We start from the raw sequence: 26787 nt of genomic DNA, 5'->3' as shown, positions 1-26787 counted from the left end.
GTGTATGTTTACTTACCAAAGCTGTGAGCTATATTACTTTGGGCAAGCGCCACGTTACAGTTCGCAGCATATGTACGTTATTTGTAAATCTGAACACCAGATGGCTCAATGGTCTAGGGGTATGATTCTCGCTTTGGGTGCGAGAGGTCCCGGGTTCAAATCCCGGTTGAGCCCGCTCTACTCTTTTGCATGCATATTTAAGAAATATTTTTTGTTAGTAAATAAATTCATGATATGTGCCCCCTTAGACTTAACAAATTGTAATTGAATAATTATACATATGGCTACTGTATGGTCATGCTTTACTTGTCCATATACGACTAATAAACTTGTTGGGATATTCCAGTATAAAATACTCGTTTGTACGTGATTCTAAGTGCTCGTACGTGATGGGGACACTCTCTCTAATTTTCTGCGCCTTTTACTTAATTATAGAGTATACGGCTCGCCCGAGACGTACGATTTATTGCACCGGAAGGAGTCGCCTTGCCAGCGCTACCCCGTATTTGCATAGGAATCGCATGCACCGACAATGGGCCGGTCGGTCGGTCGGTCACATGCAGAATAATTGCGGTCATACAATGACATTAAAGCGAAGTCAGAGTCGAGTGGAGTTTGGCAGCGGGCTTGTGACTGCAACTGGAACTCCATAGTTTCGTTCCGTGCCGTGCTTTCGCGGACAGTACAAGAGAGCGTGCTGAGTAATTGCAGCTTTAAATGACATTAAACGCGCATCGTGCAGTTTTGCTTCCAATGTAGTTTTGTTTATTTAAGGCATTTGCTGTTGTTTTTGTTGGGATTCATTATTATATATTTTTTTTCAGAGGCGCCCGCTGGAAAGCGCATTTCTCAATGGTGCCTTGTTTGCCCTGTTGGTGTTGCTGGCCAGTGTACGTGCCATGAAGCCGAAAGTCATTTGTCGATGCGGAATTGCAAGACATTTTATAAGCAAAGTCACCTCCAGTAACTATCCGAGACGGGGAATTATTTCTTATTAAAATCTAAAGGCCAGTAAGCCCGAGGTGCAAAACGTGGTAAAGGGGCCAGGTAAAAGAGCAAGCGATTGCAAATTGAGTCATTTTTCATTTCAAGCTGGAAATTAATGGACATCAGCATGGCCACATAACCGAAAGGTGTTTCGTTGCCCTCAATATGTCACATTTTCGTTGCTTACTTGAGCTATTTACAAATTGAACTGCTTTTGAAAAGGAATACTAAAGGAACATACATGTGTGCGACTAAAGTTCAATACCTATAGTTTATATGTATTTCATATCTTCATATCTCGAATAACCAAAACACGCGTGCTTATGCTCACAAAGGAGCGTATGTACTTGAACTGAGTTGTTATAAAACAATGTTTGGCTAACTAGGTCATTGGAGCAGATGCTTAGATGAACACAATTTGATATAAAGGTGACCCAGTAACAACACATTGTAATTAAGATGAATACATTTAGAATATTATTAAGTTGCTTCAACTTAAACTTTAAGCCAATAAAATATCTTAATGAATTAGGTCTGGAGTAACTCAGACACAGCAAACTTAATGTTTGCTTAAAGTTACCAAATCGCTGCCTTATAAACGCATACGCATATTCTTATGACGTGCACTAAATTTTGATCAAAATAAGCGCAGTTTTTGTTTTCATATACGTGCTTGTGTTACACGCAAAATTTGATCCCTTTTTTCATAATTTAGTGCACACAGTATACAATGTATTAAGTTGTTGCACTAACACCATAAGACGAGCTGCCATGGCCATAAAAAGCATATAATTTCATGGTGCCAAGCGAAAGGTAAGTTAGCCAGATTCGAACCTGAATATGTACATATATGAAGCATGCCCCTTCTTACATATGTACATGAATATAATCTCTCTCACATTATTTTGCACTTTTCGCGGGTTACTGGGAGAGTGTGGGTGTGGGAGAGGCGTTAATAAGCACAATATCACACATATACCGTACAAATACGCACATAAAGTTTGGCAAATTACGAGGTATAAAAATGGCGTCTCATTATGGTAAATTTAATATTTCATGGGCAATTTGCCAGGATTGAAACCGACACACTTCAAAAATTGCGTACTCACACACACTCACACACACATTGGCATTTGGGCACTTAAATTCATTCATTCTTCATAACATGCTGCCGCATAAATGTGGTCGCTGTACGCATGGTGGCAGGCAGGAGGACGAGGACGAGGGCGAGGGCGAGGAGAAGTAGTAGGCGCCTCCCCCTTTCTTCATTTGCTCCACTCATACAAATTTAAACTCAATTAAAAGTTTGCGTATTAGACAAACTTGTGCCACGTTGTGACACGTTGATGACACGACCACGCCCATCTCGCCTACACTTGTATGCAATTTAGCCAGCATCGACGATGGGCATGTGTTTTTGTGGGTGGGCAGTCGCCATCCGCAAATCCAAATGACATTCGTATTTAGTTGACATTAAAAATGTGCGCGATACATCAGTTTGTCTCTGTCTCCTTTGCACACATTCTCTCTCTCTCTCTTTCTTTCTCTATCTGTCTGCATGTGTGTGACGCGTGCTGAGGTCGCCCGGCAGGCAGTAGCTTCTTCAATTGAAAGCAACAACCCATTGACATACATTGATACGCTTTTTAGTTACACTTTAGCTAGAAATAACGCAAGTTTTTAGAAATCTGTAGTGACGGATAAATTGCGAAGCTTGAGATATCTGTGCACATACATACACCAAGCCTTGCTCGCTAAAAGTTTTTTTGCTTCACATTTTAAATACCACTTTATGGACGGTTTTCTGCACGTTAAAACTTTAAATTTATTCGTACAATCTAAAGTTATATTTAGCATAGATATCTAAAAAGGAGACCCCATCAAATTAAGAGCCAAAAGTTGAGGTCAACATTAGTCCCTTAGTGCAAAGCTTGAAGTCAAAAATAAAGTTTCGTTAATATAAGCTTTGACCTCCCATCCAAGTAGGGTGAAACTTGAGAAATGCAATTTCAGATAATTTCCGTAAAAATTTCGGATTCCTTACTCTTGTGGATTGTGTGTGGATCGTCAGACATTCATATGTATAGACATGTCTACAAATTATCACGGCCTTAGCAGTAGATTTACGTTTTAATTGGAGCTTATAGATATTTATTTACATTTATACTAATGTTTTCCCTGTTTACAGTATTATATTCATATTTATTTTAGCCTTAATTGTACTGACTTTAGTTCAACGTTTTACACTAGCGATCAGATAACCTCAAAGTTTGTAACTGTCAGTTAACTTGCCTGTGGTTAAGCCGCCGCATGCAATGTATTTGTCAACACTGGCAATAAACATATATTAATCGATCGATTTATCGAAATGCTTAGCAAATGCTTTCAAGCTGTTTTAAGTAGCAGCTATAATTTCCATGTCTTATAAGTCGTTTGTTAGGTGTTGCTTCAACAACAACAAAAAAAAAAAAAAACTAGGAAAATAACACAAAGCATTACCCGTAAGCCTTCTGGCTTTTAGGCTAGTACACTTCATAAATACCCTTACCATAATCACTAGAGTTTTTTGTTCCTTTCTCTTAGCCACATGGCCAATTTTGTGGTTGGCCCAAATGGCGAATGGCAGGCACATAAATAATGGAAACAAATCGGCAAAAAGCAAAAAGTTAAATGCTTCTAATGACAGAAAATGAAGCAAATGACGAAAAATTGCGCAAAACAAAAGAGACAAATAATAATATACCAAAATGGCGGACCAGTTGGGCGGACAATGGGCCTGCCTGGTCAGTCCGCAAGCACGCCCGCACGCGCGCTGCCTTTGTGTCTCTGTCTCTGTGTGTGTGCCTCTGTCTGTGTGTGTGAGGTAGAGAAAGAGAATAGAACTCTCAAAGGAGCAGAGAAAGTGAAAGTGAATTAACAACAACGAACTGCGGGCAAATCGAGAAAACCATGTGCGCGGCATAATTACGAAGCAATTAGACGATATTATTATTGAGGTCACCCGGCAGCAGTTCGTGTGGGCTTGTGCGGGAGCTGCACAGAACATATGGCCACTGGCCGTAGTGTTGCCACTCATCCGGCTATTTGCTGCTCCGGCTATGTGAGGCGTGCCAAAGGGATGCGTTCGTCATTATCATTCATGGGACAACGACGAAGGAGCAGCGCAATTGCCACTGAATGAATACAAGAACAAAGCGTCGACTCAAATAAACACAATAACAGCTCAAAAGGAAAACAACGAATCTGCTATGCTCTTACTTGTATCAACAATACAAATTTCAAAAGATATTTCTGTAAAGATTTCATTTAATGGCAGAATAAATAAATATAAAAAATGCTGCTAAATCTCTTAAGCTCGTGTCCTTCAATCGAAACACTCGCTTACCTGTATCATACTGGATCCATTAGAAATATGTGATACTCTTCTCTGCTTCTGGGTATTATCAACAAAAAATAAAACAATGCTGGCGTTGCCTCTAATGAGCATGCAATCTGCAGTCGCCAAATGGGCAATGGGTGTTTGAGCAGCTGCCATTGGGACAGGGGCTGGAACTGGCAAGAACATAGGGGGCGGGCCTGGGACAGGAATACAGCATTGACCGTTGGGGGAGCTAGCGCACAGACTGAATCGCGTGAAGCACTTCAATTATGGCAAATGGTTTATAAACTTGACACGTGAGTTGTATTTAGTTGAAAATCTGTTGTGAAAGTGACTGCCTTTAATGAGTGCTGGTCAGTTCGATTTGGGCCTAAATTTCCATTGGCATCGCGTGCATGGAACTTAATAAAGCAGTCAAAACATGGAAAACAATGACAATGACAACGGCTAACAGCTGGGGCGGAACCACCCAGAAGTTCAACCAATACCTATTACTGGGTGGGGCGTTACGACCTTAATTGTCGCTAGGCATCCAGCTAAAGACCTTGCATGCAGGTTGGTTGATTGGCCTGAGTTTTTTTGTTTCGGAGCTGGCAGGTGCAGTCTAACAGTATTCGTTGCATACTTTCAGGCGTTCAACTTTGCGGATCGTCGAAAATCGAAAATGGCGTATCGCAAACCCCAAATAAAGTTGACTGTAAAGCCCCGGCGAAGGTTACAAGGTCTTAACATTGATTTTGAATTTGATTTTGACAATTCATGTAAATATGCACGTGCATGCATGTAAATGTGTTGTATACCATATGTGGCTCTGACATATCAACTTTGAAGGACTTGAAAACATTCTCAAGACCAAGTCGTCAAGTTGTCTCTATAAATGACTTTGCTAAAAGTTTCGAACGAGTTTTAAGCCTGGGTTAATAGAAAACACTAAGTTAAATGTTGAACTAAAAACTGAAACCGATGTTATACGCAAAATAAATCAAATTCAAATTCCAGCCCTTCATATGAAGGTAGGCATATTAAACTCTAGCGTTCCACAATGGTTCAATAGCTTTAAATCTGATTATGGAAATTCTATTAAAACTTTGATGGGCTTGGAAAATGTTAGAAAATCACGCACCCGTCTAAAGTGGGACAGATCGAGTTAGCCGGTTGCGGGTTGGGCTCTGTGCGAGGTGCAACTGCAGCCTAAAACGGAAACGGAAATGTGACGTAAATAAATACCGCACTAGCACGCATATCCTTCGCCAAAACAAACAACAACGACAACAACTACCACAGATGTAGCAAAATGCAACGGCAACAAATTTAAAAATAAACATTTCGCTGCATGCTGGCAATTTTATACCCAAATTTTTGTGCACATACATTGACTCTTTTGTTGTTGCGTTTCCTATTTTTGTTGTTCGGGTTTAGTCATTGTTGCGTGTTGTTGTTGTTGAACTATGCGTCACGCAATGTGTTTTAATTAATTTATGCAAATTGTTTAGTTTGGCACACAGAAAGGTTTAATTAAAATGTTGGGTTATTTTTTAATGGTTCTAATTTATGAACGGTTTGTTAACATACTTCAACAAAAAGCTAGTAAGTAATCAAAAAATGTTAAAAGATTTGTACGTGCCACATTTTGAGCACGTTTTTTTTATGCATTTTATTTTAAACTATTTTGAAACATATTCCATAAAATCGAGACAAACATGCATCGAGTTTGGCTGTCAACACTTTTGCTTGCACGTTCTATTCGTGATCAGCATACCAGCCTCTTGCCGAGAGTACGCGAACCAACACTGGAAGTCATAGTGTTTGTTTGTCATCACGTGTTTTGTTATTTATTTAATTTTTTTTCTGCATAGTGTACATTGTCTAATTGTCCGAGGCTGTTGCACTGATGGCAATATATTTGCGTCCATTTATAATCACAGTCTGCATTATGGGCGGTGTACACTTTCGACTGGAGCTGTGGCTGGTAGCACCGACGACGGCAGCAAGTGGCAGCTTTTTCAGTTCAAGCGCTGGCAGTTCCAGTTGCGTTTTTCGCGGCTCTTTGCTGTCCTGTTCATTCTCAATATTTTGCGTTTCATTTTTCGCCTTGCAGCATTTCTGATAGTATATATACATATATTTATTTAAATATTTGGTTAGGAGTAAAAAAAGCTTACGGGGCATAGGTAAATATCCTTCAAAGTTATTGGATCTTTGACAACCTTACGGGTTCGAGCCTTGCACTTGGAGCAGATGGAAAACGGAGCCATGACCTAAGCGCTTTAGCTGCGTGCTAACAGTATACGAACAGTGTTGGTAAACGTACGTAAAGCTGCTAGGGATGTTAGTTAACGTGCAGCACGAACAATTACTGGGATAGCAAGTATTGAAAATACTAACGATTGTTTTTCTATATTTTCTATGGCAGATTAAGCATTGAACGCATTTTGATTGTTCACCTTAGGCAAATTGGAAAAATTTGTAAGTGCTTGCATTTGCATTTTGAGTTTCTATGAGTTTCGGTCTAATAAAACCGCTCAGAATTTTCTGAAAAATGGCTTGGCAACTGCATTCGCTGATGGCCTGTGTAATGACCTTTGATGTCAGCTGGCTGCTGGTAGTGATGCTGATGCTGCTGGTTTAGTCAGGGCTCGTATTCGCATTAACGCCATTAGGCCAATTTGGCAGTTTGCCCTGACAAAAAACTTTTACAAAGGTAACCAAAAGCGTGGCCCAAATGGCAGTCACTTGACTGTAGTCTGCGAGTTGTGCCTCGTTCCACTTTGGCCCATACCTTGCCAACCATCCTCACTCCATTTTACAGTTGCCTTTTGTACACATATCTATGCAAGTTCAAATAAAAGTTAAGTGTGCAAAACAGAAAAATGTCTGCAGCTGACACAGTCGCAGTTGTTTCTTGTTTGTTGCCATGGCTACAACATTTCTCTTCGTTAACCCAACTTGGCCTTAATTACGATCCCAGCCAGTCAGCTAACAGCTGTGCCCTCGAATTTAACTGACATTGTTGCATTGTTTCCACTTGCTCGTGCATCAATTTATGTTCGTTCGAATGCTCTCTTACTGCCCCACTCGCCACATGGCGCGAGGCACACTTAGATACAGAAAACTCGATGACCAACACTGGATGCTAACTTTAAAGAAAAACAGGGTACCAGCTGTGATGGACTATTTATTGCCTGTCAAACACTATGAATTGGCAGCGCATGCAGTTAAAAATTGTTGCATTTATTGCATTTCTTCAGTTTTTTCTCTTCAGCTTAAATATCTTTAAATATGCAGAAAAGTATGCAAATACGTGTGGGCCCTAATTGAACCTACAGCAAATAAGTAAGAAGCGCTTGCTTTAACTACTCGACTAGCTGATGTTTCTTATTCAAACCGAAAGATGTGATCTTATTATAAATTCTTGGGGTCATATTTCACACTTCAAATAAACTAGAATTACATATAAATTTTTTTCTCTGTAACTCATCTTGCATTAAATATTTTTGCATTTATAGAAACACTTACTTAGATTAATATAGTTATTGGTGATAATATGTATGGGGTTAGAGATAACTTATGCTAAATGTTACATACTTCGATTAAATCACAACTTGATTAAATCCCAATTTGAACGCACTTTATGCGTATAAGGTAGAACAAAGCCAGCAACGAGCACACTTGATTCTTAGAATTCACCACGCAGGTAGTTATATGCACAATGTTTTTGTCATTTGAAACGTTTTTTTGCATTTCTTCTCGCACTGTTGTATTTATTTACATATTAGCATATTACGAAATGTATATTTTACGCCTTTCTTTGGCATAGCTCGCAATTAAAGCTCGACTGAAGCCGGCTTGCCATTACCTGCTGTTTGAGACTTTGTTGACAAAGCTAAACAACGGGATCATGAGCAATCGAAACTGTTATCGATCTATCGCTCAGTGGCGCCATCTACGCAGCTTATAACGATTGTAGTTTCAGCACTGTTTTGGCCATATTCGAGCTAATGACGCGTTGTGACGTCAGCTTTGCCCTACGAAATAATAGAGCTGACCAAATTGAATGAAATGGACAGACAAAGTATTTGATTTATTAGTTTTGTCATTAAACAAATTGTCGAACAATGACAGGCCCAATGCAAACTATACACTGAGACATATCCAAACATGTAGTCGCTAGCACTTATTTACATATGTAAATTGATATTAGTTTCTGATAAACATAGCCATTGACGCAAATTTGAATAAACATTTTCATTACCGAAATATGCACGAGTCCCCAATGACCTCAACAGGCTGAGGTTCAGTGGCAAGCAATCACATTGCTTCAATTGATTTTCGACTGGTCATCATCCTCTGATGCCTCGGCCATTGCAAAACAATTTATGGGCACCAAAAAACAAAAGACTATTAATTGTGGGTTCATCGCACAACAAAAGGATTCAATTTTAGTGTCTAGGCATAATGGATTTGTAATGAGCCTATAATATGCTTACTGGCTGGTAAATACATACTATACAATTATACATATATATATACATACTGTATCTATGCAGTTAAATATAATTGCAGAGTTTGAAAAAATTAAACAATTAGTTAAATATGTGCGATTATTTATGCATGCTAATTAAGTAAAGCTTTGCGAAACCTCAAATCTTCTATTTGTTCCACGTCCACGTCTGGCGACGGCACATCGTAAAAGGTCTCCTCCACATCAATTCTATTACTTTCACAACATTCCTCTAGTTCTGGTAAGAGTACGCCATCTTGAAACTTCTCGCGCAACTTTTGAAAGAGATCGACTTTGAGCTTGCGGCGTCGTTGCTCCTCCTCGATAACACGCCGGAACACAGCGTTCATATTCTGATGGTTGGTTTTATTTTGGCTCATGCTAACAATGGCCGCCTTGACGTGGTCAATGGTAATGTGCATTGTCTCCATGCTACGCTTGCTGGTCCAAATGGCGACACAACGCTCGCACAGCCCGACCACAAAATTGGTCACCTTCTGAGGGCACATCTCGCATTTGGCCACTTGCAACAGGGGATCGCTTTGATATGCATTCATGTTGTTAGTATTCAAGTTTGTTTTAATGTTTTGGTTAGTGTGTTAGTTTTGTGTGGCCGAAGTGCAGTGTCAGAAGAGTTGCCACGTGGCATTGGCTGCGTTCAGCAAACATTTTTGATTTAATCTTCTTAACACATATTTTGTGTTATTATTTTTTTTTTTATTTTTCAAATAATAGACAATCGTCATGTAGTTTGGTTTGCGCATCTATTCTGTTTTGAAATTTTTTCAATTAGAACTTTAAGGCAGCATTAATAACAACATTATCTGCTGAACGCATCCAGTGCAAAAATTATAAAACAGTGTTGCAAAATTTAATTAATATACTACTTACATTAAGTGTTGTCTCAGCAGTTTTTGAATGTTGTCACATTTCCGCTTCAAATAAGGTTGGCAGACCTTAGCCCGCTTCTGTATGAAACTTCGAACTGTGACTAGGCGTCAAATTTTGTACAGTTACTTAATATTATACACTACTCTAGATAGTTGCATATTAATTGATGACCAGGTATTGTGCATTTATCTTAAATCAAAGGTAAAAGTAGTGAGGAATATGTATGCTCTAATATAGCATTCAAAAGTGTTGGCGTGTGTGTTTTGGGAATCAATTTTATTATTAAAGCCTTGGCTTTATGGTGTTGCCCGTTGGCTGTTAGCATGCCAGTCTGAGGCCACTGCGAGGCTCTTTTCGTTTCAACAAAATTCGTTTAATTTCTTTAATTGAAATTATGGTAATTTCCTGTAGTCATGCAAGCCTTTAGCGCCGCATTTCGTGTCTGATCAGATGGTGGGGGCTGACTGGGCGGTTGACGACGGGCATATCGGGTGATTCAGCTAACCAAAAGTCAAGTTCATAAATTTAAAGCAAAATAAGCAAATGCAGTCGAGGTCCCTTTTGGCCATAGTTTCTCGGCTCCCCCACTCAAGTTTGACAGCCGATGAATGCTTTTGGGCTGTTGCCACTGGGGACGCTTGGCTTTCGTCATTGAAGTGCCGCTTTCAAGGCTGCCAGCCCAATCGATAATGACTCGCACCCAATTCAGTGACCCTCCTCACTGCCTATGCGGGGGCGTCAGCTGTGGGACGTTATTTACAATGAAATTATTCAACTGTTGATTTATGATTTACAAGCGCAATTAAAGCCGCGCCCAGAGCCGCCAAAAATGACACATTATATTGTTCAATTGCCGTGCATGGGTATCCCGATCCGGAGCGAACCGCACCAGCGTGCCCTAAATAATCGTGGGAAACTCTACACGGACTAGGAACACAAAGAGCGCTCCTGGCAATGGCAACTTGTTAAGCTTGTTGTTCTCTCAATTGCGCCCTTTAGTGGCATTTCACTCGAATCATTGCGCCTCTGACCCAAACTGCCAGTCCTCAGCTTCCAACTTTACCCTAACCATCCGAACAAAGCGATTTGCCATTTGCATGGCCAGGCTGCTGTGCCTCGTGCAGGTGGGCGACGTTTTGGATACCTGTTGAGATGTGTAGCACCACGCCTCGCCTGGGGGCTGTTTTCGATTTGTACGAGCAGCAGGTAGCTCTGCAGTCATGTTGAGCATGATTTGCTGCGACAACAGGGCGTATCCTTCATGGCCCGTTCTAGGAATGTGAAAAGGGTCAGACTTTGGCTTCATATAGCTCCTCGAAATTCGGAAAAAACAGCAACAAGCGTGCCACAGCATTCAAGAATTTCGCCCACAGCAAATTGCAGTTGAACGTTGCGAAATACTCGAAAAACTGCCCAATGAATGAACTAAATATTTTTCGCATATGTCAAAGGCAGAGTTTCTGAAAATCTGTCCATGTCTCAATCTAGTGCAGTTCATGGTTTAAATTTATGTTAAATCAAGTGCAGCATGCTTATGCATAATATTTATGTTAAGTTCATTGAGTTTAATTTATATAGCTGTCACAAACAAATTCTAGGCTTATTTACTTTATAAGGGAAATTAAATATAACAAGACTGTTCTATTGAGGACTCGACGAAATGGAGATACGCTGACCCCAGCCACGAGTTATCGATGCCTTCTTATATACATACGCACGTAAAGGTGGGTTAGGACGCCAACCTTGAATAATTTCGCTATTTTCTCTCCTGTTTTTTTTTTTTTGTTTTGTTATGGCAAAAAATATACCTAAAAGGCAATTAGTCTGTCAGCACAAACAGTTTTATGTATTCAGATAAATATTAATTTTTATTAACGTACTCACCTATTAATTCTCGCGCACAATTATTATATCCTCATCTAATTGTCTAGTAGATAAATCCATCACTGCTTGCTTGCTAAATCTCGCATGAATTAGTTAGCATCGGGTAGTTGAGCAATATTTATAAATATATTTCTTGTTAATTTTCCTCTCAGCTCAACGTGCACCTATATTTAAATACATACTTACATGCACGTGCATGTTTCAAATACATACATATAATCAAACATGCATGCATGCGATTGTAAAAGTTGATAAGCATATTAAGACTTCGTTATGTTGATAATACGTACCAGTTATTTGAATGACCGCGTTTTAATTGTCTAAGCCACAGCCATCGCCTCCTCCATAGGTGATTATTAAGACCGCCGTCTCTTTCATAGATGAAGCCTCCGTCGCCTCCATTGTTCACGCTGCCGTCTCCTCTATAGTAGAAGCCGTCTCCTTCTCTTGAAGTGAAGCCTCTGATACTTACTTGAATTTATGAGAATCGCATAGTAGGGCTTTAGTTAATAAATCGTTATTTTTTTTTTAATTGCAGCGCAGCTAGATGTAAACTTGGTAGACATAAATAATTATATATGTACATACATATATTCAAACAAACACATGCACGCATTCATACATTATACATGCACACAAACATACATAAATACATACATGCATACATTATACATACATGCATATATGTATATGCATTCGCACATACATAAATACATACACGCATACATTACACATACATACACTTACTTGCATACACATTTATATACATACATATACACAAAAATACATACACACATGTACACATGCATACATGCACACATACACACATACATACATAATTACATACGGACATACACACATACATACATACATGCATACATATACACTTACATGAATATTTACACACACATACATGCATACCATATAAAAAGACGCATACTTTCATACATACATAAATACATACGCAGCTGTGAAAAGGGCCATAGCTGACTGAACGTGAAGCCAAATCGCTAAACGCGTGTCCATTAGGTTCTGTTTGAAAATGAGTTTACGACTGATCAGAAGGTAAGCAAAGAAGTTTTATGCAAGCTATTCGTCGATAGAAAAAGTCTTCTGATATATCAGAGGGCCTGAATTGACGAAACATGCATTTTTGCTCAGTTGTGTATCCATATTATACTATATTTTTGGGGCTGGGTAGTTTTTGGGCATATTGTGGAAATGTATTTTCTAAAATGAAATACTCTTGATGAAATGAACTATATGAGAGCCCATATACCGTCTTTTTCTTTATTTTATTTTGCATTAATGAAGCCAAAGGCTACGGGCGAATGCTTCTATGGGAAAGTAAGTGTTAGGTGCTCCCTAGATTCCTGATAGATTACTAAAGGTGGTGCGAAACGCGATGGAATATCATCCTCTTTAAAATACCAACGCACATTATGCTTCGAGCTCAGTTAAGCTTATAAAACTGACCTATTCCGAATGGTGCTGCGTATTGCTTTCATAAAATCCAAAATATGCTCAATTAGCAATTTGCAAGCTCGTCGGCGTAGGGTCAGAGACATTTACTCGCTGTCTGCATTTTCACACGTATTTAACCCGTTTATTTCTCAAAACCTATTTTCCATGGGCGGCTCATCCAATTTAGGAAGAGGATATCATCGATGTTCAACTATAAATTGAATTCAATACCGTCTGGTGTACTTGATATTGCTCAGTATTGGCACCCCAACTAATCGAAGCTGTTCAAATTTACTTCATAGTTATGGCATATTTGCGCCAAACTCAAAACCTGCTCTGCTTCCGCTACGACCGCATTAACCATAACCGCTCTATCTTGTTTTGGGTATTTCATAGACAAAGAGCGACCACAAAGTAAGGCAAGCTCACTTTGAGATTTCAATGGGAACCCCTAGCAGACAACATGAGCACAAAAACCTCGGCTGTGGAGCTTGTTCGGGAAAAGGCCATAGACGAAATGACAAGGAGGTGTAGTTGGCGGGTTGGGGGCGGAGGTGTGCACACATGAACGCATGGCGCATAAACCAGTTAGTTTCGATGGCTGCTGTTGGGATTTGTAGGATGGGTGGCTTGGTGCTTGGCGCTGCAGCTCAACTGTAAACATCATCATTGGTACTGTCGTTGTGGCCCCGGAACTGTCTGGAATGGCTGCCAGCTCGATACCGTGTGCGCTACCATAGCGACTTTGTGTCTATTTCCATGCGTTGCTCTCTGACGTCGACAGCCCCGCCGATGGATGCCTTTGATTTCATTTCACTTCATTTCATTTTTGTTGTCGCAGAAGCAAACTCGCGACTGCGTCGCTGCTTTGTGGCAACTCATGTGGGTTGCGCCACAAGCATCCGCAAGCAACAGAATCAACGGCCCGGAATTGTGGACGATGATGGCTGGTGTTATACACTTATATATCTGTTGATGTTGTTGCTGTTGCTCTTCTGCTTCTCACTTAAGTGTACGCCATTTTGTTACATGGAAAATTCATTGGATTTCTGTAATTCAGTTCATCGTTGTTGTTAATGATGTTCCTATGACTCGCTGCTCACCCTAAACGCTTCATATACTAGCTAAAGATTTTGATGTATCTTCCAAACTAAGTGCAAATCAAAAATTGTACTCCCCTAAGAAAAGAAAAAACACCGCAGTAAATGGTTTTTTTCTCTTTTTCATTCAATAATAGTTCTTGTTTATTTTTCAATATGCGCCTAGTTCTATTATTATTATTATTATTATTTTTATATGCTTTCGATTATTTCTCTGTTCATTGTGTATTATATAAATGTTATTGTTCATTTCGTGTTCATTTCAATGCTTACCATTTGTATTATTATTATTTTTCTTTTGTTTTTGCCACTTTGCATTGCTTGCTCTTTATACGATTCTTTTTATTTAATTTTTATGTTTTGTGTTTATTTTTTTATTCAAATTGCTTGTAAATTAAATTCTTATCAAATATTTAAACCATAGTCCTATCAAAGCCAATTGTAAAAATAAGTGTTGTGTGCAAGTGTTCAAATTGTTATTCATTCAATATTCATACTTTGATTGCATATGTATGTACATATATTATGTATTTATGTAACAACGAAATAAACAACGAGCATGTTCAACATGAAGCGTGTGTATAAAATGGATATTATGTATTATTTAATTATTAACTGCTGCTTCTTTGAGGCATATTTTCTACCGATGCGCTGCTTAGTTTAGTACTCAATTTGCTTTGCTTTCATTTATTTGCATGTATTTTCCTCTTCGTGTCTTACAAAATGATTTCAATTAGCTTAACTATCAAAATTATATGCACCTCTCAACTTATGTACAATTTGTCTTCTTTTTATATATATATATATATATATGTATGCCATTGCTATTATTGTTTTCGCTTAACTATGAACATCCTGATATTATCATTATCATATAGCTTCGTTTATGACCTTATCAGGTTGGTTGTATTCAACTATATGTTTATCGGCTTAGCATATGCGTCTGGCATTCACATTTATGTATTTTGATGCATATAAAATATAATAATAACACTATGCAATTGCCAAATTCCGAACATTTCTGCGCCACTCTCTAATACACTAAATGTTAACATTCAATATCCCATTGCCAGCTTAGGCTCAACTTGAACAAAATAAGTAGCTTAGCAGCAACATCTAGTAAATAGGGCGCAGTGGTTCTGTGAGCGGTTTTATGAAATGCTTCGAAAACATATTCAATTAAAAATAATACGAAATTTCTGGCCAAATTAAATGTTCTATGTTTTGTTTTAGAAATGATATTGTCAAGCACAATTTTGTATTGTGTATGAAGTACTATGGCATACATCCATTCCATTTATTCAAGCTCAATGCCTGCAATAAAAGAAGTTTACAACGAATAAAGAAACATTTAAATGTTGTCTTAGTTTCAGTGGATTAAGCTACAAATGAAAGCTTTTAATAACGAAAATCAATTAAAACATTGTCTTCGGAAGTAGTTAAAAAAGCGCTTTAAAAGTGCTTGCGAAATGAATTTCGTTTATGTTTTCATTACTTTTTAATAGTTTTGTTCCTTTTCAATGCCGCTCATCGAAACTTTTTGAAAAACGTAAAACAAAAAACCTTTTTAATTTTGTATAATTAATATTGAAGCAAGACGTGAATTAAATTGCTTTTGATTGGTTGATTTAAGTTAAAGATGCTTTAAGTTTGTTTATCAATGTAACAAATTGCTATCAATAATATATATTCATTATATATATTATTAATGTGATCACAGTCAAAAACAATAATTAACTATGTCTGCAAACATTTTATTTATTTACAAAAGGGACTACGACATTTGTTTTTATTAAATAACAAGTGATTGAACAAAATTTGGTGTGGTGTTTAAACAATATTTATTTACGCCTATCAATCAAATTTATTTCAAATAAACATGTTACCAACTCCATATTAACTTGGGGCACTTTGTGAAGGGCTCATTAACAACAATATCATCGGCTTGGACGTAGTAAAGCATTTGCTAAAGGAACAACGAACAACTATATCATCAATGTTTATTTTTTTTGATTTGAAATGTATTCAGAGCATATATGCAAAAAATAATAACTGTAGCATGAGTATGGTTATTTAAATAAATATCCTCAATGCATATTTTATGCGAATTTCGAATTGAGAAACAATTTCAGTTGTTGGAGGTTTTCAATGTTTTGGTTGCTAAATTTAGCTGAACTTTTGCATTCGGTTTGGTAATTAATTACTAATGCATTACAAACTTATTTATAAACTATGCAAAATTGTACATCTAATGTTAAATTTTTATATTATCATGTGTTCTTGTCTTTATTCTTTTCAGCAGTACAAAAATTATTCATTGCATTTTTTTTCTTTTCACAAATATGGTTTTGTGGTTTCTGTGTGCCTTTCTTTAACTTCTGTTTGTTGCTATATTTGTCATTTAAATTTACATAACTAAATTTACATTTTCGTTACACATTGCAAACATTTCTCTCGCCTTAATATACACCTACTACATATTACATAATAAATTTGTTGCAGATACAAACACAATTCTTATGCGCCACCTTTCATCACTCTTATAAGAAAATATGCGATGTTGCATTGCCGTAAATATATATACGTGTATATATGTAGTATATATTGAATAACCTATGCTTAGAACTAGTTTCCATTTGTTTTTGCTTCTTTTGCAGCATTTGGGTTGCCGCCACACGGCCAGGTTTAAAAATCATTAACGCTAAAAAGTAACTAAATGTAATCAATCTTAGGAATTATTCAGTTGGATCAATTATTATTATTATTATTCATGTGTTTGTTCTCTTGTTGCACTTCAGTGTTCATGTGTGTGCGTGTGTTTGTGTGTGTATTTGTGTTTAGTATGGGTATACATATGTGTTTTTGTTATTTGGTAGTTTTGCTAAAACTTTTCAGTGTTGCCCCCTCCCCCCCACTGTAGTTATCGACGGCCTTGGCCCTGGCTTTTGGGCGCCTGAGGAATTGTTTGGCCGCCATTGCCAATGGCATTCAGATTAGTCAGTTAGCTAGACTTGATTGACACTATGATGGAAGAACAAATAGATTATCCGTAGTTAGTTCCGCAGTGATGATTAGCTTCTGCTAGAAATCGCTACTCGTCGATGGATTCCCTAAATTGCTCTCCACAGTGTCATCTTTGTGTCAGAGTGGCGGCTTATAGACTTCAATAGCAGGCGTGAGCATGTCCACGCGCGTTGATATCGAAGTGTCACTGTAGAAGGAATGAAAAAAGAGATAGAAATGAGTTAGTTATTAGCTTCCTAGGGTCTCTACTATAAAACAGAATAAGTCTAAAGCATATATAATAAATTTAGCACTTTTGTCATTAAAACATTCTAGTTGAAATTTGTAGCTCTCTTGTTTTCTCAACTTATCTAAACCATTCGGTGTACTGCAATTCTCAAAATAAATATAAGCAAAACTCTTACAATTGTTCTCGGAAATCTCATTACATTCGAGATTTCACCACAGAGCTGGTGAACGGAAATGATTGAATTATGCTAAAAGTTTTATAGAAACAGAATTTCAATAACTTTGTTTTCAATCGCAAAGTTGGGCGCGTGTGTAAAGTTGTGAATACATCAAAGACGCCGACTGTTTAATATGGTGCTATTGAGTGTGGCTAAAAGTGCATGAAAAGAAAAGAAAAACAGTTGAGGAAACTTTATCGAAAAATAATGCAAAATAAAAGGAAAACCAAAAAAATAAAAAAAATAAAAGGACGGCTTTTTCGTCGCAACGATGAGTAAATACCCTTGTAGAATATTTTTTAAGCGAACCCTTTATATCGGAACGAATGTTGGTGCAATGTAGTTAAGTAGTCAGAAGAATAGTGAAAAAGTAATCAGAAATTCGTAACTGTACAGTTTGGTCGAGATGTCTTGAAAAACAAATTAAAGAAATATCATTCTTAGACCGTTTCTTGCTTTTCAAAATGAGCTATATAATATAGAAGTTTTATGTTGACAACACTTGCAAATTTGACTAAAAACCTTTTTAGACTAAAGAAAACTAAATTCTCGGCAGCTTATTCTTTGACAGTTAATTCTAGTACAATGTTGATAACATTTGGCTCAAATGCAAAATTGTAGTTTGCCTTATATACAAAATGTAACAAGATAACAGCCTGAGTCAAAGGACTTTAGCCGGAACATAAGCTTAAATATACTTTGAATGCAAACTCGACGCATGTGCTTCAATCTTACAGCATACAAAGGAGTTGATGGAGAACGCTGTGAATGAAAAATGATGAACCAAAAAGTCGGAACAAAGTGTTGGGCATGCAATGTGAATACATTTCGAACAGCTGCTGCCACGTCCTGTTTTTATCAACTTTAGCTGCAGTGCGTTATGTGGCTGAATCCCAGAATCCAGTACTATCCGGCAGCAGTTCATGAGCTTCATTTCGTTTCATTCATTTCGGTTCAATTGTTATATTTATTTATTTATTTATTATATTTTCTTTGCGCTCTCTGTTTTTATTGTTCAGCGAGTCTCTGCTGTTGCGTCTTACTGCGGCTGGGCGCCATTTTGCCAGCACCCACAATGCCGCCCCTTTGTTTGCTTGGATTTGGTTTCGCTTTGTAAATGAAATGGAATTAAATGAAATGCACAATTTATTGTATTTAGGGGATTTCGAATTGCTATGCGCCATACGCCATACGCCATAAGCCATACGCCAAGCGGCTAACGAAAAACAAAACCAAAATCCCATTTCCGCTTCCTATTTCAATGTAATATATACTCGCTGCTTTGTATTTGTGTATACACATGCATAAGTATTAGTATCAGGCTAGGAGCGCACAAGCTGCTCCCTTTATTGGCATTTTATTTTAGTTTTATTTATATTGATGCCTTCTCTATACACTCAATTTCGATTTCTGTTCCATGCCGATTTGCTGCATTACCAGCGCATATTGAATTAAATAGACATCTCATTTTATTTGGCGGAAGTTATTATGTCCTGCATCTATAAAATAGATACAAAGGGTATAATAAAGCCGGGTAAATGCATGGCACATTGTATGTTGACTAGCTTGATACAGCTTGATGTAATACAGAGCTACAGCTCATTGCAAATGTGGTGAATATATTCATGGCATTCACAAGAATGTACTGATTCCTTTGGTACTTTTTGTTTCGCATGTACATTTAATTCTTTGTTCTTTTCTTTAGTTTATTGGTGGAGTTTCGGTATTTATTTCTGATATCAAATATAAGAGAAAACGAGAGATTTTGGAGGATAAATTTCTCTCAGTAGTTGGAGCGGCCGTGCTGGGCGTCTAGGCTGAAAATGCAGAGCACCTGCAGAGAGCAGCTGCAGGTGGTTCATTAAGTGTTGAGATGTTGCACTTTAATCAAAGCAGACTCAAACATAAAAATAAAATAATAAGAATATTTTTTTATGGTTGAATTGCTTTTGTTTGTCTTCAGGTTCGGTTCAAAGTAAACATACATTTAAATAACGAACAGACAGTCGGAACTGCTAGCCAAAATAGTTTTGTGAATGCGTTAAGCGTTTCTATTGACCATTCTGACAGTGTCGATATTTTTTTCAAGTTCGTGCCGCAATATCCGCTTTTGGGTGTACCACAATTTGCAACAGTTTTTAGGTCCATATGTGCTTATGTACACATGTGTCTGACTGCTCTCTTTGAACACATTGCGACCAGGGAGCAGGCAGCAGGCAGCGGGGATCAAACGGTTGTGGCATTTGGTGGTGCAGTAGCGTGTTTTCAACTTTAGGGACTTTTGGTTAAATGAAAATTTAATGTGCTAGTTCCGGTCGAACGAGCCGCCATCTGGCTTCAGACTGTTCCAGTCGACACTCAGCATCATCGCGCTTGTAATTTAATTTACACGAAACACTTCGTGCCGCAGTGTCAGTGTCGCATTTTCAAATTAAATACATATAGAAGTTGGCCAACAGTCTGTGCTAAACACCTTTTTGACCCACATCTACACCTGGCTCCACCTAGTTCTGCCTTCTGGTTGGGAATTTTGCCTACGGCCTTTTTAGTTGAGGCTCCTTCTGATTGTCATTTGTAATCAGGCTGCCGTATCTGAGGAACGTTAAGCGAACTTCATAAACTTGCAAATTTAACTGAGCAGCCATTTACGTGTTTATAAAGTAGCAATTAGAGTACAAAATCCCTTGATAGCCTCTGTTAATGTTAAAATTAAATTGGGAAGATGTTTCACAGACAACGTGCATAAATTTCTTAATCATTAGCAAAGTTTGCAGCTTACCTGCCAGATTAATAAGTAGTTAGTATATGCAGTTTGCAGTAGCTCTTACTCTTACTCTTACTCTTACTCTTACTCTTACTTTTACTTTTACTATTACTCTTACTCTTACTCTTACTCTTACTCTTACTCTTACTCTTACTCTTACTCTTACTCTTACTCTTACTCTTACTCTTACTCTTACTCTTACTCTTACTCTATCTCTTACTCTTACTCTTACTCTTACTCTTACTCTTACTCTTACTTTTACTCTTACTCTTACTCTTACTCTTACTCTTACTCTTACTCTTACTCTTACTCTTACTCTTACTCTTACTCTTACTCTTACTCTTACTCTTACTCTTACTCTTACTCTTACTCTTACTCTTACTCTTACTCTTACTCTTACTCTTACTCTTACTCTTACTCTTACTCTTACTCTTACTCTTACTCTTACTCTTACTCTTACTCTTACTCTTACTCTTACTCTTACTCTTACTCTTACTCTTACTCTTACTCTTACTCTTACTCTTACTCTTACTCTTACTCTTACTCTTACTCTTACTCTTACTCTTACTCTTACTCTTACTCTTACTCTTACTCTTACTCTTACTCTTACTACTCTTACTCTTACTCTTACTATTACTCTTACTCTTACTCTTACTCTTACTCTTACTCTTACTCTTACTCTTACTCTTACTCTTACTCTTACTCTTACTCTTACTCTACTCTTACTCTTACTCTTACTCTTACTCTTACTCTTACTCTTACTCTTACTCTTACTCTTACTCTTACTCTTACTCTTACTCTTACTCTTACTCTTACTCTTACTCTTACTCTTACTCTTACTCTTACTCTTACTCTTACTCTTACTCTTACTCTTACTCTTACTCTTACTCTACTCTTACTCTTACTCTTACTCTTACTCTTACTCTTACTCTTACTCTTACTCTTACTCTTACTCTTACTCTTACTCTTACTCTTACTCTTACTCTTACTCTTACTCTTACTCTTACTCTTACTCTTACTCTTACTCTTACTCTTACTCTTACTCTTACTCTTACTCTTACTCTTACTCTTACTCTTACGCATACTTTCAGTTCGAGTTTTAATTAAATGCAAACATTTTCGTTTGTTCATTTCACATCTCAATTTATTGCAAATATTCTATTATATTTTTAAAAATTCTTGACAATTTTTTTCATAGACCAAATACCTATATGATGTGCCACGCTCCGGGGCATGAATACACCACCTTGTTGGCCATATGGCAGCACTTTAAATGCAAATGAAAGTTGTCCTCTCCGTTGGCGGTGCGTCGAGGTCGCTTACATTTGCGAAGTGTTTTCTGTTGTTGCTGCCGTTATGTTATGTGTGTGTATATGTGTGTGTGTGGGTGTGTGCGCGTGTGTGCCTGGGGTTAGATGTGAGGTGCATTTGCATAAAGCTCTAAACTAGCATGCATATTCGGTTAGGCTTTTTGGCCGCACAATGTCTCATGTGCTGTGCGGTTGGGCTTTTGTGTGTCAAGGCATCGCAACTGCAGCAGATACTTGTTGAACACAACCTTGCAACTTGAGAAATATAACACACTCACACACACGCACGCACACACACATGCTGCCTTGAAAATTTCAATGATAGCTTCCCAAAGGTCACCCTGCGCTGACATTTCGCAGCAAGACGCTGAAATCAATGCCGCAAAAAGCGTATAAACAAACTTTAATTTTTAAACATTTGTCGAGGCGATGAATAGGGCGGAAACTTTGCTTGTTGGTGGTTGTGCGAGGGCGTTGCCAATCCAATTGCAAACGTACATTCGAGTCAAACAAAGCGCCCGTTTCGGCCAAGTTAACGTCAACAACGGCGGTCGATACTGTGTAAGTGGCGCTGGCCAAGCACAGACTAACTCATCAGCTGCCTCTTTCACTCAGCTATTGCCGCATGCTTTTCCACTCTTTTTTTTCTGTTTTTTGGTGAACATTTTTTTGTTTTCGTTTGGCAAATGTAGTGAAAAGTTTTTGGATCTTTGTTTTGGCTATTCATGCATGTGCTCAAGAGGGTTGCGCCTGGGCCCAACTCTGGGGACAACAAATCGAAGACGCGCTTGCCTAGCGGCCATTAATCAAACCAGCCAAGCTACGTGATTGCTGGTCCCAGTGCAACGGGGCTCATAAATAACTCGATCTACACTCTGGTCGATACATTGCAAAAATTTGCCCAGCCCAAAACGATTTGTGTGCCTCCAAATGTATACACTGTATATTAAGGCGAAAGTGTTGCTCGGCCGGAAATCAGGGAAAATCTTCGCCACTCAGACATTTAGTTTCCGTTCATTAATTTCCGCTTACAACTCAATCATCACGTACTTTTTTGCGCCTTTTGGCGGCGACAATTTTGCGCATATTTTTCCTTTTTTTAATAATTTTTCCACTAGGCGAATGGTAGCTGCTGCGTCGAAGTGCCCGGATGTTCTGGTAGAAGTCAGCAGCTCATGTCCAATTCCATTTCCATTTGCTGACCGTGTTTGCGGTTCATGGCAAATTTCATTTTGGCCGTGTTTGTTAAAAGGTCGCACGGTCGCATGATTTATTTGCCACTGCATTGATTTTGGTCTCGATGCCGGTTTGGGTCTCGCATTTCGCGGAACTCATTTCGGCTTTCGGTGTTCGATACGTCTGTAATAAAATCAGAGCTTGGCACCTCGTCTGTGTGCATGTGCTTGTGTCTGTGTGTCTGTGTGTCTGTGCGTGTGCTCTGCTTAATTGTCAAATCAAATTGGCAGCCTCCAACATGGCGTATACGTAATGCGATTATAAATGTGTTGATTACAATCAGATTAACATTTTAATTGGATTCACATTGTTGTGCAATAATTAATGCCTTGCCCAGTAACACTGCCAAGATGTCGGCTTAAAACTTATCTTCACATAACGTGACTTTACATGCAGCACAGACTGGAGATGAATGTTTGTAGTACATGGATTGAAATTAAAATTCCTCAGAAACTCAAAGCATGTGGCAAAACACTTAACATAAGTCTTTAATGCTCGGAACAGATATATATATATATATATATATATATATATATATATATATGCTCGGAAAGGCGAAACTAACCTTATATACCGTTAAAAATTCGAATTGTGTAACTGAGAAAAAGTTGTTTTACGAAAACTATCAGCACTCAGAAAATTAAACTACAATTTTAAGCTGATTGCCGGTTCTTAAATGTTGTTAAGCGCATGCAGTCCAGCATCGAGGAATATAAAATTTCTGTGGCGTTGGGGTAATTATAAAATATTTGCTTTTAAGTAAATAAAATATGAAGTTTTTCTTGACTATTTTTTCTGCTGAATACCCGCCCCAGGGGCGTATTTTTGATGCTAAATGCAATATTTGCTCGCTTATGTTTGGTTTTCAGTGCTGAGCTGGAGATTTTGCCAAGCGGCAATAAAAATAACAAGTATTTCACAAAATGGTTTGCACTTCACGACCCAAAAGAGCCAACAGTTAACTTCAGTTGGCCACATTTATCCATAGTGTTTGGCTTGTGCATACCCCAAGGGGTGCGAGCTGTGGTTAAGGCAAATTTTCCGATCTACTGCACTGACGTCTAAAAGGAACGCAAAAAAAAACTGTAACAATTTTCTGATTTTTTGCGCAGTTTTTGCAATTGTTTTCCTTTTATTTTTTTTGACGTTTCAGTTGCTGCAGGTAAGCGCTGCACGTGTTAGTTCGACGTCTAAGCCAAAAGTTGCTTGGCCCGCAGTTTACGCAGCTGGCAATTTGTTTTGTTTTTTTTTTTTTTTTTTTTTTTTTGACGAGACAGCAACTGCTGCTGCAGCAGCCATAACAGTGGCCAACTCAAATGGCTGCCAGATAAGCCATGCCATTTGCCTTCCTATTTCTCATACCCCATAGTTTGTGGCATTGCTGCACGCGTAAATTGCATGTAATCCACGGCAACAGCGGACAGAAAAACCACTGTGACCGCAACTTCACTAATTGCACATTTTTATCGCAATTATTGCAGCTTACTCCTTTGAAATCTTCTTAGAGGGTTGCCAGTTTTCCATTAAGCGATTATTGTCTGTGTGTGTGTGTATTTGTTTGTTAAGCTCGTTGTCGCAACCTGAAGGATTAAACTCTGCAAATGCATTCAGTTTTAATCTGATTTACGCGTTTTATACAACATTTTATGCAATAACTAAATGGCCGCTGGCAAACAATTAATAGGACAGTTTTCAACACTGCTAGTCATTAATAAGTTTGCAACACCTAAGCATACATGTAAGTCTGAATAGGCTCTCAAGTTGCTGCTCTCTTGACGCTGTATCATTTTGCGCTTTGAAAAGTACGATATTTCCTTCTATCTTGAACTTTTAAATATAATTCTTTAAGAATTATCATCTAAAGCTAAAGTTCCTCTGCGCCATTTCCATTAAAACTAGCGCAATATTATTTAACTCTAAGCTTAAGCACTAGAAAGATTAGAGTCAAGCCCCACTGACTAGACAAACATAACTGGCAAACAAATTGCAAAAATGTTGAAATGCTTTTCGGCAATTTTAAGCCATTATCGTTAATCCCGAGTGCCTGTTAGCAATGTCTGGCAACACTGAAATGTATGCAAACAGTGTTGCAAGCTTTACTATGATAAACGCTGCCAAAGCGAAAGCGTTGCCAATTACTAGAAAAGTCAACACTGCGCGTCAGCAGAATGTGCGCCAAAAAGTATGCAAAGTTTTGGCACGCACACAGCTTTAGAGACACTCACACACGCAGAAACACATACACAGGCACGCGCATTCATGTTGTCAATGAGCTGAAGTGAGTTACTTGTAATTACCACAAAATTCAATATATACATACCCTAAGTGGTTACACCCACCAGTGGCAACACCACCCAGTTACCAGGCAGCTACTGCGGCTGCTGATGTTGCTGTAGACAAACATCATTTGGCAACACTCGTCTCGTTTGCTTAACGGCCGACAGACGCCTGCGTCATACGCCAAGTTGTCTTGCTGGGATGCAAAGACCGCACAGACCTCACGCACAGCTGCCACGCTAACCGCTGGCCCCACCCACACAGCCCACAATTACTCAGACTCCTCCAACGCCATTGCCATCTCATTGAAATGGCAGCTGTAAAAAATCACAGCATCAGCATAAAAGTGCTTAAGTGCAGCCGCCGTGTCCTCTGCTCGCGTTCATTGGGCTGTTATTTTTTTTTGCTCGTTTTTACGCTTCACTTTGCGCCCAAATATTCAGATCTTCCATCTAAACAAGCGCCTACATTGGTTGAGCTCAGGAAAAAGTTTCGTTGAAAGTTTTTAACAATTTTGGCCGATTTCTATCAGCCAATATTAAACAGCTTTGAACTTTAAAAGCGCAACCAGTCACGGAGAGAACAAAAAATATTTCGGGCACTTTCTATACCTTAAGAACTTTCCATTCACTGGCTCAAAATTTGGCAATTTTAATCCAATTAAAAGGAACAAATAATTAACTGCGCTGATTCCCACAAAACTGATACCGCTCACAAACCCCAAAACCTTCCAATGGACTTAGTAGTATTTTTTTTTTCTGTTGTTGTTTTTAATCTGATTCCCAGCTCGTTGGAGCAGCTGAGTCAATAATGCTCCATGGCATCGCGGGTAGGCAAAAGTTCCTGCTAATGCGGTAACTTAATTCAATTTCGCCTTTTAATCCAATCAGCAAATTGAAGAATATTTGTAATTGGTAGAGGCAGGCAAAAAGCGCACAGCGTTATGTGCTGATAATATAACCATTTGCATTTTAATTGGGATTTACTAATTAAAAAGTTTTCAAATTAACGGGTGGAATAAAAAGTACAATGAAAATTTAATTGGCATGCAAAATGTATAGCCTGCACTGACCCTCATCAAATGCTACGAACTGTGAATATATGAAAAAAATGTATTTTGTTCACTGATTTATTTGGAAAATAATTTTAAAAAATAGGAGTGTTTACTGGGATTACTTCCACGTAGAGCACGTTAAATGATTATGAACTTAAACAAACACGCGTATTTCATTCGAACCACTGTAAAATAGGGGTAGAGCCGATTGGACTAGACCCAAAACTGCGTATTCCCACTTAAATAGTGATCACCCGAAAACAGAACGTCAGTCAACCGTTTTCACCAATTTTCCACAGTTAAGGGTGAAATTTTCGTACACAAAATCCAGTATCTACAGTTTACATTTTGGCTTTTAAATCAATCAGCCCGTTCCAGTTTTGTGGAAAAGCTTGAAATATTCGGATACTTTTAAACAGAAAGTAAATTTAATTATGTGCAGGGCACGTCTGGAATAGACGACTGGAAGT

The 26787-nt window shown here is 38.2% G+C and overlaps 3 protein-coding genes and 1 non-coding gene across 4 annotated transcripts in view; 1 reads left to right on the top strand and 3 right to left on the bottom strand.

Moving 5' to 3' along the window:
* The first annotated feature begins 102 nt into the window (after positions 1-102).
* Trnap-ugg lies at positions 103-174 on the top strand. The gene has a single exon. It is a non-coding gene; the product is annotated as a tRNA-Pro (tRNA).
* A 5830-nt stretch (positions 175-6004) lies between these two features.
* LOC115771986 lies at positions 6005-6744 on the bottom strand. Its single transcript, XM_030717905.1, has 2 exons — positions 6529-6744; positions 6005-6469 (listed from the first exon to the last, which is right to left on the bottom strand). Exons 1-2 carry the CDS (start codon positions 6619-6621, stop codon positions 6233-6235), a joined length of 330 nt encoding a protein of 109 aa, XP_030573765.1. The 5' UTR covers positions 6622-6744; the 3' UTR covers positions 6005-6232.
* A 2161-nt stretch (positions 6745-8905) lies between these two features.
* LOC115772029 lies at positions 8906-9528 on the bottom strand. Its single transcript, XM_030717960.1, has one exon. It carries the CDS (start codon positions 9422-9424, stop codon positions 8981-8983), a length of 444 nt encoding a protein of 147 aa, XP_030573820.1. The 5' UTR covers positions 9425-9528; the 3' UTR covers positions 8906-8980.
* Positions 9529-16722: 7194 nt separating this feature from the next.
* LOC115771988 (protein tipE) overlaps positions 16723-26787 on the bottom strand; it is a 29771-nt gene continuing 19706 nt past the window's right edge. The window contains exon 2 of the mRNA XM_030717909.1: positions 16723-17417. Coding sequence (XP_030573769.1) covers positions 17348-17417 — 70 coding nt within the window. The 3' untranslated portion in view covers positions 16723-17347. The remainder of the gene's footprint in view (positions 17418-26787) is intronic.

Source organism: Drosophila novamexicana, unplaced genomic scaffold (genome assembly GCF_003285875.2).
Source record: "Drosophila novamexicana strain 15010-1031.04,08,12 unplaced genomic scaffold, DnovRS2.1 tig00000108-arrow-pilon, whole genome shotgun sequence".
Lineage (NCBI taxonomy): Eukaryota > Metazoa > Arthropoda > Insecta > Diptera > Drosophilidae > Drosophila > Drosophila novamexicana.
This window is presented reverse-complemented; position numbering and strand designations above follow the sequence as displayed.

Coding starts and splice junctions, on each gene's coding strand:
- LOC115771986 (XM_030717905.1), bottom strand. CDS start 6,621: ATGGCTCCGTTTTCCATCTGCTCCAAGTGCAAGGCTCGAACCCGTAAG. Junction 6,470..6,528: donor AGGATATTTACCTATGCCCC/GTAAGCTTTTTT, acceptor ATATACTATCAG/AAATGCTGCAAGGCGAAAAA.
- LOC115772029 (XM_030717960.1), bottom strand. CDS start 9,424: ATGAATGCATATCAAAGCGATCCCCTGTTGCAAGTGGCCAAATGCGAG.